Source organism: Centroberyx gerrardi, chromosome 17 (genome assembly GCF_048128805.1).
Source record: "Centroberyx gerrardi isolate f3 chromosome 17, fCenGer3.hap1.cur.20231027, whole genome shotgun sequence".
Taxonomy (NCBI): Eukaryota; Metazoa; Chordata; class Actinopteri; order Beryciformes; family Berycidae; genus Centroberyx; species Centroberyx gerrardi.
Genome location: NC_136013.1, coordinates 13,561,390 through 13,574,657, shown reverse-complemented (window position 1 = coordinate 13,574,657; position 13,268 = coordinate 13,561,390). Strand labels below are relative to the sequence as shown.

Below are 13,268 nucleotides of genomic sequence, written 5' to 3'. Positions count from 1 at the left end.
ATCATTTGGACCAACATCCTCTTGACATCTATGCAATAGATACATTTTCCAAAGGATTAGGCTAAATTGTCCTGTTGATAGCTGCTAACCTAAGGACAAACTGAGTAACGTGCATATGATTGAATTCCTGTCTGCCAGCCGTGTATCACAGGACAACTGTACACTTCTCACTCTGTATCAGTGAATTCAATACTCAGTTGAGATTTTGTCCAAATGTTTTAGTCATTGCACACTTAGCTGTTTTTTTTTTTTTTCATTTGTCAGTCATGTCACACAAGTCAGCCTGAAACCCAGCAGAAACAACACACTGTGCCATGCATACTGTAATCCTGATGGATTCCACAACACTGAGTGAACATGCTGACAGAAAGCTTCACTGGTTGATTTACAACCTGTTTGTGCTACAATTCAACTCCTTTGGCTTTTATAAAGTCATCCTACATGCAGATTGCTTTATTTTTATTGGTAAAATATCAAACTTTTGTTTATGGTTTCATGTATTGCTATTCATGAAAAAAGTAATAGCAATTTAAGTGAATATGTGACATGTGGAACAGGTTGTGCTAGGAAGTGTAGCTCCTAGCAAATTTGTCAATCCTGTCATGAGAGGCCATCAGTAAGGCCATACCGGACATACAGGAACCGTCATGGAAATCATTTTACTGATTTTGGTCAGGTAGTTCAGTTGAAGAATGTGCCTCAGATTATATTTATTGTAAAAATAAATGGCTAAATCGTATCACCTGATATTTAACAAATAAATTATTGTGCGTGTGTGGAGTGCTGCTGTTGGAGCAGTGAAATAAAATGTTGCTCTGATCTTTTATTATCATGCACCAACACTGTTATATAGTCAACACCAACACAGAGATTGGCATGTCTGTTTTTTAGTAGCATCCATCAGATGATAATATACATCGACTTTGTATATTATACATAATACTGAATCTGTACCAGCTTCAGGGTTGCTTTCTGTAGCTGAACCTGCTGAACCTCTGGTCGACCTGTGGAGGGACAAGCAAATAGAAAATTCCCCTACCAGAAGTATCACATTATTATGATTACAATAAAAGAGGTTTGTGAGAATTTTCTATAGCACACATTTTTAAATAACAGGTTGGAATTCTTTTTGTGACTGGGGTTCATCTGAGAAAATGGATATGTATAATCTACGCTGTTTTATTTTACACACATCAATAATATTAAAGTTTCATGTTTGTATAGCAAAAGGACGGCAACAGGCCTATAGGTGTCGGTTGAGGCTGTTGGATTGTCTTTGAGAGCTAGAGGGAGAAATGAAGTTCACTTTAACATAAAACTTTCTTGCCCCTAACCAGCAAACTGTCACTGCAGCTGTAATTGTGTCATGTGGTATTGGGAGGGGAAAGCAGAGGAAACCACATCTATTAATAACTACAGTAACTGTAAATTCATTTTCTAGATAAAACCCCACCTGTACAATGTGTAGTGCCTGAAAAAACTGATAAAACAAATAACATCTAATAAAATTCTAGAAAACTAAAACATAAAAATAACAGCAAACATAATTTAAAACAAAAATAAAATCTCATAACAGCAGATGCAATAATTGCCTTCATTGATTATTTCCTAAATAACTTAACAAGACACGCTGTTGTCATCAAAGCACAGAAGTTTATGCAAAAACGATGAGTTCTATTTTTCACTTGTTATACATTAATCACAGAAGTTTAGTGCATTAACAAATTCACTGTTTACATCAAAGGTAAAAGTAAACAAAATAAGTCAGTGTCAGATCAGTGCAATTCAGTCATGCATTTAGCTCTCAAGCTACAGTGAATCTACAGAAATACAGTAAATTTAAGTGCTTTTAAAATTTTAAATACTTGCATATCAAAAAACTTAAGTACTAAAAGTATGAAAAGAATTCTTTCTATCTCCCTTATTTTCCTAGCAATTTCCTCTTATAATCCTGATCCCCTTGCACTCTTTACTATTGGTTGCTTGTAATGTTGGTGATCAAGAAAATTAAGCTTATTTTACTGTTGCACACATAAGTGACTCAAGATAAAAGCATCAGCTAAATGCCTAAAATGTAAACGTAAACTTAAGATGCATATCAATCGATCCAGTGTACCACTGTTGAACCAAAGAGAAAGACAAGACGGGTTTCACCCATAAATGCAACCTTTTTCTTTTCCTTCTGTCTTCCTTCATATTCAATTAATGAGGTCAAGGGAAAGACAAGTAAGGGACCGATCTGGTCTTTCCAAGTCTTTCAGCATGCTCTGCAAAACACGCACGTCTGGGATGCCTGGGATTGGTTGTTGAGGCTGTCAATCACCACCCAGGTCGCTGCCAAAAGACCAATCCCGGACGGGGCCGGTGCATAACTAAATGACTAGGATCTATAGATTGGACATAGCTAGTGAAATCAGCTCTTTCACATTGTGGGACGGATAAAGTCCTGCTGATCTGAATTGATACAGATCATGGTAATTTGGAACAGTGAACAAAAGATGGATGCCAGACTAGTCCATCAAAAACCAAGAGCCACTGGTAACCTTGGGAACATTTGTAATCCAGTTCAGAGATGCTATCGGCTCATTCACTTTCCCCACTGAATATGTATAAATATTCTTCACTTTCATATCCATGAGTCTGAGCCCAGTCACTCGTTAGGTCAGTGGTGAAGTCTGGTTGGTTATGTGGTGTCTGCAGACCCATCAGACCTAACGTGTGTGTGTGTGGCTCCAGGCTTGTCCAGTCTCAGACGGTGGGGTTGAGAGCGTCATAGAGCCGCTGCACAGCCAGCTCCACCATCTCCTTCAGAGAGTCGTCCTCGGTGCAGTCGTCCTCATAGCACACCGTCTGCCGAGGGGAGAGGAAGCCAGTGAGACATCAAAAGAAAAGCAACAAAACCGCACCTGCTGCATTTTTTCTGTCAGTGTTTGGGTGTGATAGTGAAAGCTTCTTACCCTCGTTTCCAAGCAAATCTGGACGGTCTTCCCATCGACTGTCACAGCGATGTTTTTACCATCCCTGAAATCCACACATTCATCTCCAAACATGTCTCTGAGGAGAGAGACAGGGAAAGAAGGATTATAACTAAGGATTACCACACCCACTCTGTGTGTGAGAATGTGCTTTTTGAGTTTTTGTATATATACATTTGTTATCTGTTTGCTTGTTGTGTTATATTTCTGTGAACTGCCTTTTGAGATCAAACTGTTTATCAGTGTATTCCACATTATGAGCAAGTCACTATAGATGTAGATACTCACTGCAACATGACCTCCAGTCTGGCGTGGAAGACCTCCATGTCCACAATGGCACTCTGGTTCTCCATGACTGTTGGTGAAACACAAATTTAATCACATGAATCACATTATGGGCAGGCAACATGCAACAAAGATGGCTGCCTATCCTCCCATTCAGTAACCAGTGGCTTTGAGATGATCATGCCCTTTTCTAGCAGTTCCATTTGCTAAAACAGTAAATGGGTTCAGACAAAGCTCTCACAAGTAATTCATTGCATGCTTCCTGCAAACATTCAAAACTAAACAGAATATGGTTAGACAAGATAGCCATATACATTCTTCATGTAGTCAAAGACGGTGGCCAAACCTTTCTGAGCTTTGGGGTTTGACTGGACCTCTAGCACCACTGTGGTGACAGCATCAGCATACATGTCATTCAGAGGGTTAGCTATCCACTGACAGAGGAGAGGAAGAGAAAGGGGGTTGAGTTAGTTGCAGCCATTATACAGTTTGACAGTAGATCAGAAGCCTGATATGAGGCAGCTGTACAACTCAACTGGAGTGGACTGAGGGGAACTGTGATTAAAAAAACTTAAAAAACTATGTTTTCTTGAACCCCACACAGCCAAAGCAGAAACAATCACAAAACCTATGCTTGATGAACATGGATTTTTGTGAACACAAACTGAATTCATAACATGAGACACTGTAGGTCTAAAGAGAGACAAAATTGTACATCAGCAAAACACACAACTCATGAAACTGCTGTGTAAATGCTTTGGTCAGCCATCTCTAAGTCCAAGGATTGGTCCTGACCAGTCTGGGTAGAACAGAGCCCAGCTGAACTGCAGCAGACTGAGCAGGACCCCAGCTGGTTGAACTGGTCTAACCTCTCACCTCCAGCAGCACCATGCCGACCTCGTGGATCAGAGTGATGTTTTTAAAGATCTTCAAAGTGTTCTTCTCGGTTCCATCCAGCTCTTCCACATCGCCTGAGACAGACAGCAGACTGCAACACTCAGCATGGGGTCAACTACAATTTGGACTGCTGGATTCCACATGAATGGAAATGGGTTTGGTGCAACAAACATTAAGAGTTTATTCCCAGAAGTTCACACACATATATATCAACATGTAAAGTTTATGGTCACACAGTACACATGCACAAACACGGCGGTCTTACCTGTGAGGTTCCTCAGATGGCAGACAAGCAGAGAGTAAGGTCCAGTGAAGGGGATCGCCTGGGTCTGTTTCACCGTGCTCATAGCCAGCTCTGTGTAGGCTGCAAACCAGACACATCAGGTCAGCAATGTCTTTAAGCGCAAAAAAAAAAGTGGAACTGACTGACACCGAGAGATCCCGATCTCGACTCTCAAACTTGTTGGAGTCGAGGAATTGACTCTTTTTGGGGTGGAAGAGGAAGCGGCAGTTACTCACTCGACAGGTCCGAGGGAGTGAGGATGTGGTAGTTGAAGTTCTTCTTCACCAGGATGCCCGACACCCTCTGACCCTGGACACACTTCTTATCAGCCAGGGAGCCCATCACCTGAGAAGAGGTGCAGGATTCAATAACTCTGGCACGTGTCATTTTGATATATAGTCATGCAATAACGTAGAGTTCCTTAAAGCCCATGAAAAATTATCCAGAGAGAGAGGGAAAAAAAGGACGGAAACAAGACATTTACTTTCGCCAGTTTCTCCCCTCTGAAGTTGAGGGTGACGGCTTCGGTGTTGCGGGGGTTGTGAACCTCGATGTGAACCTGGTCGTTGTCCTCATACTCCCTGATCAGTGCGGCCTTCAGACGGGCCATCTCATTCTGCTCCCCATGGACCAGGATCTGAGGATGACACACAGACCAGAATTTAAGGAGGATCAGGGAGGCAGAGACAGTGAGAGAGAGAGAGACAGGTGGCGCTCTGGTTCTCCTACCACATGCGGAGGTTTAAGTGCTCTGATGAACTCGCTGGTCTGCTGGTAGTCGGTGTGGGCAGAGAAGGAGATGTAGTCCACCGACATCTTCAGCTGCAGCTTCTGACCCGACATGGTGGTGATCTCCTCCGGCTCCGACATGATGTGCTGCAGAACGAACATCATACCACACTGAAGTGCTTTCATATAGTTATACACTTTGTACACATTCAATGCTGCAATAGAGGCACGTGATTCAATTTTAGAAGATCAAAAAAATGAATGAAAATGAAAATGATTGCACTTCTACCACAGAAATAAGGAAGAAAGGATTATCGGCTGAATCAAAATAACACATTGCCCCTTACTGATCCTTTAATAAGCTGTTAATGCTGCTACATGCTGATCTTTAATAAATAAGTTAACGGCACCTTGGCCAGTGTCCCCTCTACACAGTATCCGGCGATGATGACTCCGTTCCTCTTGTCGGTGCACCAGCTCTCAAACAGCTCTCTGGACAGTCCGCTTTGCATCATACCCGGAGACGCCATCACCACACTGGGGCCGATGTCGTCAAAGTGATCCATGCTCTGCAAAGAACAGACACCAGAGTCATAGTACCTCAGCAGATGAGCTTCCAGCCCGTGCGTTTAAACGATGAGCAGCACACGCAGGATGGGAGCCTCTACCTTGAGGTTGCTGATGTGCTTGAAGACGAAAGGGTTGTTGATGTTGATGGCCTTGCGGATCTTGTCGTTCATGGCGTTGACGTAGGTCTGGTACACAGCCATGCACTTCTTGGCCAGGGATGAGGCGTAGTAGATGGGGATGTCATGGAGCTCTGGGTGGTTCTGCCAATACTCATCTGCAGGGGAACACGAAACACAACCTTACACACACACACTTCTGTCTCATACAGAGTGGAACGGAGATGTGACGGACACAGTTAACTTTTAATGTGTTGTATCAGCAATTTTTCTCTCATAACTCTCAGATGAATGATAGTGCTGAATATCAAGGATAGCAGCGTAGAAAATAGCGTTGTTATATCATGGTGAAATGGGCCTTTACAGTCATAATGCCTAAAGCAGGGAGTCGGCACAGGACGTCTCACCCAGGATGAGCAGCAGCTCCTGAGCTCGGCCCAGGGCGAACACGGGGATTAAACAGCGGCCTTCTCTGTTCACAATGTCGTGGACGGTGTTACAGAACCGAGCCTCGCGCTCCTCCCTCTTCTCATGGATGTGGGTGCCGTAAGTGGACTCCTGACAGAAGAATAACAGCATTTAGCATGTTGTGATCACCTGCAAAATGATTAAACACATAATTTATCACATTTCTATGCAAAGCACTTCTGGCATACTATAATCAGGATGTCAGGTTTGACGCTGGGGATCTCAGCTGCCATCAGATGCCTGTCTTCTTGTCGGGAGAAGTCTCCAGTGTACAGCAGCTTGGGAGGGACAAAATAGATTAAGCACACCTCAGCAATGCACAACACACGCAAGGGAAAACGGCAGATAATGGCTTTGTTTAGTGGAAACTAACACTCCATCATCATAATGTGAACATGTAATTTATCTATACAGAAGCAGTGTTCTCTAAAACAGAACATCTTGATGTATATAAAACAAACCAGGACGTCCTGTCAGTAAGAGAGCCAGTACCTTGACTCCGGCTATTTCGATCATGAACATGGCGGCTCCCAGGACGTGTCCAGCATGGTAGCACCAGAACTTGATTCCGGCCACTTCCTTCACCTCGTGGAAGTTGATGGTCTCGATCTTATCCATGCTCTCCTCCAGGTCGGTCTCAGTGTACAGCATGTCGTCTGCCGAGATGTTGCTGCAATAAATCAAACACATAACTATTGTAGGCTTCATGATGATTCATGTCAAAATATTGCATATTATGAGTGGAAGGACAATAAGGATTTACAATTATGTGTGACACTGTCAGATATTTCACTGTCAGAAAAGAGGTGGAGAGCTGCACCTTTTTTCCCAAGAGTGTTCTGTAAAGAGGAATAGTTCCTTCCACACATGATCATTGGGTGATAACATACAGTAAAGAGAGCCCAACCTGACTTTGACGTAGTCGGACAGCAGCCAGCGGTAGATGGCCTTGGTGGCGTGCGTCATGAAGGTCCGGCCTTTGAAGCTGGTCTTCTGGAGGAACCAGGGCAAGGCTCCACAGTGATCCAGGTGGAAGCTGGTGAAGAGAGACAGACGTCAACATCAAACTGTATACATCTCTTACCTTTCATGATGTGGATCAGAAGAAAAATCTATTTATTTGCCAAGTACAATTTAAGTAGAGGAATTTGTCTATAACTAATGTAATAGCATATGTACATGTGCTATTACAGAGGGCTTGACTAGCTGAAACTCACTGGCTGATGAGCAGCAGGTCGATCTCAGCTGGGTCGATCAAGTCTATGTAGGGGAGAGCATCCATTCCCTCCAGGCCGGGGTGGATGCCACAGTCCAGCTGCCGATCACATGGGAAAAGACACCAAATTGCATGTTTATAGCTTACATCTTAATAACACACCATCCTCCACCCTTACTATTGTTGTTCACCATAACTCAGTTGATATCAGTCTTATTGGTCGTAGGAATATTGCTAGTTTTAAGTTATGAAGTCAGGTATAGATTCATTTTGCCTGTTTGGGGTGCAGCAGCCCACAGGCAACACATCCTATCTCCACTTTGTTAACATCATTCCTGCATAGCACACCTGTCAACTAGCCATATGTAGGTTTCCTATGTTGTGGACAGTGTGACAAGCATAAATAAGTGTAACTGCGTGAGGATTTACCATTATTTTCCTCCCTTTGAATTCCAGGATGATGCATGACCTGCCAACCTCCTGACCAGCACCCCTGTACATGGGAAATGAGCATTTTACACGCATTTATTGATATTGTGGTTACATACAGGCACATACTGTAACATTCAGTCATCATCATCATCACCACTAAGTTATCCTTTCAGTCATTAGTCTTATTCATGAAAATCACAGATAGTAACTCACAATGGTCGAATGAGGAGCTGGTCGCTTTCCTCGGCGGGGACAATCACATCTACTTTGCGTTTTGCAGCCATGGCTACCTACACTGTTATATTTGAAGAAAGGGAAAATACAGCTACACTAAATCATAGTGTAGAAACTGGAAACTGTAATCTGACAATACGTGCTGTGTGTTGAATGAATGGGAGGGCGGTCTCTCGAGGTGAGAGACTTCCGGTGGTGGGCCAAAATACCGCCGACGAGAAACCGAGGCGTTGACATTTGTTCCGCGACAGTTGTTTGACTTTCTCGGCTATTGCCATAAACGAATTCACGTGAATAAAATAATAAAAGATTAAAAGGGTCATCGTAAATATCAAATCCGTTCAAAATTATCTCTGTTACTTAATACTTTGCGCAAGAGAGACTCTACAACAATGAATTCATGGGTCTATGATAATATCGGCTCAACATCCAAACTTCATGAATAGTGTTTTTTGTTAACCACCGTGCTACTTTGCTGCGTCCCCTTTAAGTGGCGTTGGGTGGAGGCTGTGAAACTCAAAAGGAAGCTGGAGTGTCAACTGTAGATAAACAGAAAGCTACTCAACCCGCTCCTTTGAAGAAAAATCACTCTACATTGAGACGATCACCTTCCACATACAGGTATGTGGCCATGTGTGGTGGATGTGCAGCGCGTTTGTGTTTGCCACTCCCTGGTGAAAAACGCCGTTTTTCAACTTGGTGTGAAACTGAATGCGGTGGGGGACATGTTATAGGTGGGGTAGGGTAATATTGTTTATCCTAGCAACGGGTTTCCGTTAACGGAGGATTCATCAACGGGTTGAGTACAACTGAGCCCGTGTAGATCCGTGATGAGTACAAGCCAAATGCAAGTAAAAGTATGGCGTCCATACCTGTTGACTCAGTTCTAAATATTTAACGCTACTTGTGCAATAAGCTAAGAGAGTGTTTCAAAGTGATGTTACAACAGCTAAGAGTGGTTTGGCACGACTTAAACTATTGCACATCATTGTATTTAAAAATTAATAACACAATTGTTCAACACATTTTTTATTTTAATGTGTAATATGAAAACAATCATGAAGTGTTATTCTTCCGCCAAGTGATATAGTTCTTGAACGGCAGCGAAATAAAATGGTTGCCAAGCAACACGGTAGCGCATTAATATTTTAATGAAAATTTTTTTTTTTTTTTTTGCCGTCACAGGTGTGCAATTATCGAGTTTTTTTTACAACGGCTTCTAACATGATTCAGCCAATTTAAAACAAAACGATTAAACCAGAACTATTCTCGTATACTGCAAACTTATTGATGTAGTTAGGAGATAGGTGTGTTAGTGAGTGTGTGTGTTTGTGTGTGTGTGTGTGTGTGTGTGTGTGTGTGTGTGTGTGTGTGGGGGGGGGGGGGGGGGGGGGGGGGGGGTCATGAGTCACCTGAGGGCCTTTGTTTACAAAACAGACAGCGTCCTCCCTGGTTTTTGAAACCCTGACACTGACACCGGCAAAGGATAGCTGCAGGGTTATTATGTTGCTGAAGGTCCACCCTCTCATTTCTAGGATCCTCAACATTTAGGCTAACTTACAGCCTACAGGTCAGCATCAGTTACCAAACCCATCACCTTTATAGAGACAAGCAAGTCATTCCTGCGGTGTGGTTAACACTGTGTGGTGTGTGATGCTCAGGTGGGCGGGGCTGGAGGGCTGCAGGGCCGTCGTCATGGTGAAGGATGTTTCGGAAGGTCAAAAAGCGCCACAGCAGCAGCAGCTCTCAAAGCAGTGAGATCAGCACCAAGAGCAAGGTACAAGACCATACACACACACACACACACACACACACACACACACACACACACACACACACGCACACACACACACTCAGCCAGAGAGAAATGCCAGATATTCCTTCCCCACAATCTTCCTGTTGTATCCAGCTGAGGTCTTACTGTGTTTGTGTCTGTCTGCAGTCTGTGGACTCCAGTTTGGGCGGTCTCTCCAGGTCCAGCACTGTCGCCAGCCTCGACACAGACTCCACCAAGAGCTCAGGTCAGACCGACCAGTACCACTGCTATCTAGTTCTTCCCAGGCTCCTCTCTTGACTTCCATCCATCCATCCTTCCTTCCTCTCCTTTCTCCTTTCTACTCCTCCCCTCTTCTTCTCTCACTGATTGTTTGACTGACTGTTCCTGTAGGTAACAGCGCGTCAGACACATGCGCCGAGTTCAGGGTGAAGTATGTGGGAGCCATCGAGAAACTGCAGTTTGACATGAGCAAGACCCTCCAGGAGCCTCTGGAGCTCATCAACTATATTGATGCAGCTCAGGTAAGAAGCTGGTAAAGTGACCTGCACAGCGGTAAATAAGAACACGGATGTTCAAGTAGGGATGGATGCTTTCCCAGTTCCCCGGGCCTTACTTTTAAGCGTCTGTTATCTCCGCTCATAGCAGTCAATATCCCATGCCATGTGAATTTACGATATCATATAAAACACTATAAATCCCTTTCGCAGCAAGATGGAAAACTGCCCTTTGTGCCTGGAGACGAGGAGATGATACTGGGAGTGTCCAAGTATGGAGTCAAAGTGGCCTCTCTGGACCAGTGTGTGAGTAGCGGCTTTGCTTACCAAAGCAATAAAAAAGTGATATACTGTACTTCAGATGAGTGCGCATTGATTGGGCCATGCAGTACCGCTGTGTCATCATCAATACGGCGTAACAGCACGGTTATTAATTCAGTATCAAATTTATACTTTTGACGCGGCTTCACACGAGGCTGCTGACTCGTGTGAATTTCACTTGTAACCCTTTTCCAACACATTACCCATTTTATGTGAGTGGGTGCAGTGTGAGCTGAATTTGGGGTACGGCTTAGGCTTTATCCGAAAATAAAAGATTTTTTGTTTTAATGGAGATCTACCACAGGAACAACACTGATGGATGAGGCTAATCTCTTCTGACAGCATAGCACAAATGGAAAAAAAAAAAAGATGCTTGATCTAATAAGTCCATAACCGAGTGTTTAATTGTAGGATGTGCTGCATCGCCACCCTCTCTACCTGATTGTGCGGATGCTGTGTTATGACGACGGCCTCGGAGCAGGAAAGAACCTGCTGGCTCTCAAGACCACGGACACCAAGCAAGAGGAGTGCAGCATCTGGGTCTACCAGTGCAGCAGCTCGGTGAGTGGTGGAGAGAGAATGAGACAGAGAGAGAGAGAGAGAGAGAGAGGTTTCGGAATCATGGTATGAAGGTGCCAGACTTTAAGAAATCACAGTATATCACATAGGATAGGAACATCTGCCCAGCTGCTGAACACGGCTTGATTTGATGGTGTTGTCCTCTGTCTGAACAGGAGCATGCTCAGTCCATCTGCAAGGTGCTGTCGGCCTCTTTTGACTGCGCCCTGACATCAGACAAGTCCTGAGGCCAGACAAACAGGAGCTGAGATCTGTCCAAAAGCGGAAGCTGAACGGTTGCAAAATCACCAATAATTTATCAGGAGACCATCAGGGCTGCGTTCTGATTGTCAAAAAAAATTTGCAACCTTTTCCTTGTTTTTTGCAACTTTGCTTTGTCCTCCTTGTTTGCAGTAGAGCAGGATTCAAGCCTTTATTGAGATTCAGCCAATGCCTTATCTGACAGCAAAGTCAAATCACTTTCCTACTATTTCTTGCACTATCACCACCCCATCACCTCATTTTCCATTTGAGACCAGGACTAATTTGGATTCGTCATTTCCTTTACTTGGAATGTTTTCTTTACCTCACTCGTTTCCTTGACCTTGCTAACAAAAAACAAAAAAAGCTAATGAGTAAGATCAAGGAAAGGTTGCAAGGAAGGGAAAAGGTTTGCATTTTTTTTTAAAACATCCGAACACAGTCCACTGTTTCAGCGTTGTAATGTAACTTAATCTTATTTAATGTAAATAAGGACACTTGGTACATAATGTCGTAAACCATCTATAACAGCTGTGTGAACACATTTAATTAATTTGTGGGAGTCATGGCATCTGTCAGTGGAGAAACTACATGGTACAGGGATTTGATGACATGCACAGGCAGGGTTTGGTTAGAAATCCCGTTGTTTTCCTTGATTACAATGAGAAAAACAATATTGGTACACATAGAAGTCACTATCTGACTTGAAGGTACATTACAAAGATGCTTTAACTGTGTCCCACATCCCACATTTTGTTTCCTGTGTAAGACAAAGCTTTTGCTTTTTTAAAATTAATTCACCAATTTTAATATGAACCATTTGATTTTCATTTTATTACTTTTTAATTTCTTTGTATTACAAACATCTACGGATGCTCTTTGGTCCCAAAAGCTTTACATCTGAAATGTGTATGGTACTGGCTTCATGTTTTTAAGTAGTGACTAAATCTGCATTCATTTGACTACATTTGCAAACAGCAGATAAATCCTAATTGGGTCTTATTTGCATATGAAAAATAAGGGGGAAGAAGTTGTTTACGGTTCTGGTACAAATCACAAATCACCAGCTGCATCTTGTACATCATGTCAGTGTTTGCCTTTCCCTTTTCTATCTAAACCTCTTTTTCTCTCCTCCATTTTGCCTTGGTCCAGTTGGGATTGGATCAAATGGACAAGTGACAATATGGAAGAATTTCAACCGGTACAATAAAGGAGTGGGTGTTTTTATTGATCATTATGGAAAGTGTGATTTTTATTTATTTTTTTTGTATATATTGCTCTGTCCTCCTATGATCATCCTTGTACTATTGAAACTAAGATGAACAGATGCTGGAATATTCTCCATCAGAGGGAGCTCTTGCTGCATCACACAATTTTTTTATGGTACCTCAAGAATCATTGAATTGCATTGTTTAATTCAAAAATGTTATATATCCATTTCAGAAAACTGCTACTTGAAATTATCAGTTAGCAATAAACATGTCAAAAATCTGGAAAAATGCAATTATTTTGTAAGCAAAGGTCTTAAGATGACTCGTAACATTAATAGTAACCCATAATGATCTTTACTTTCATGTAGGGAGTAGGGATCTTTTTTTTTTTTTTTTTCCCAAATAGTGGCTCTCTCATTTTGGAATAAAACTATCCAAACA

The 13,268-nt window shown here is 42.7% G+C and overlaps 2 protein-coding genes across 3 annotated transcripts; one reads left to right on the top strand and one right to left on the bottom strand.

Moving 5' to 3' along the window:
• Positions 1-2,727: 2,727 nt before the first annotated feature.
• Positions 2,728-8,296, bottom strand: LOC139922259 (cleavage and polyadenylation specificity factor subunit 3). Its single transcript, XM_071912726.2, has 18 exons — positions 8,185-8,296; positions 7,969-8,032; positions 7,541-7,638; positions 7,231-7,359; positions 6,816-6,993; positions 6,512-6,601; positions 6,263-6,413; positions 5,838-6,013; positions 5,580-5,738; positions 5,170-5,316; positions 4,925-5,077; positions 4,677-4,785; positions 4,423-4,521; positions 4,137-4,231; positions 3,607-3,694; positions 3,264-3,330; positions 2,958-3,054; positions 2,728-2,850 (listed from the first exon to the last, which is right to left on the bottom strand). The coding sequence occupies exons 1-18, from the start codon at positions 8,253-8,255 to the stop codon at positions 2,749-2,751; spliced, it is 2,073 nt and encodes a 690-aa protein (XP_071768827.1). The 5' UTR covers positions 8,256-8,296; the 3' UTR covers positions 2,728-2,748.
• Positions 8,297-8,576: 280 nt separating this feature from the next.
• itgb1bp1 (integrin beta 1 binding protein 1) lies at positions 8,577-12,848 on the top strand. Of its 2 annotated transcripts, none has more exons than XM_078289379.1 (7): positions 8,577-8,826; positions 9,867-9,982; positions 10,148-10,226; positions 10,373-10,503; positions 10,690-10,782; positions 11,209-11,358; positions 11,532-12,848. In XM_078289379.1, the coding sequence occupies exons 2-7, from the start codon at positions 9,911-9,913 to the stop codon at positions 11,601-11,603; spliced, it is 597 nt and encodes a 198-aa protein (XP_078145505.1). In that variant the 5' UTR covers positions 8,577-8,826; positions 9,867-9,910; the 3' UTR covers positions 11,604-12,848. The 2 variants fall into 2 exon arrangements, with proteins under 2 accessions (XP_078145505.1, XP_071768832.1); XM_071912731.2 differs by having other exon boundaries at positions 8,578-8,830.
• The last annotated feature ends 420 nt before the right edge of the window (positions 12,849-13,268 follow it).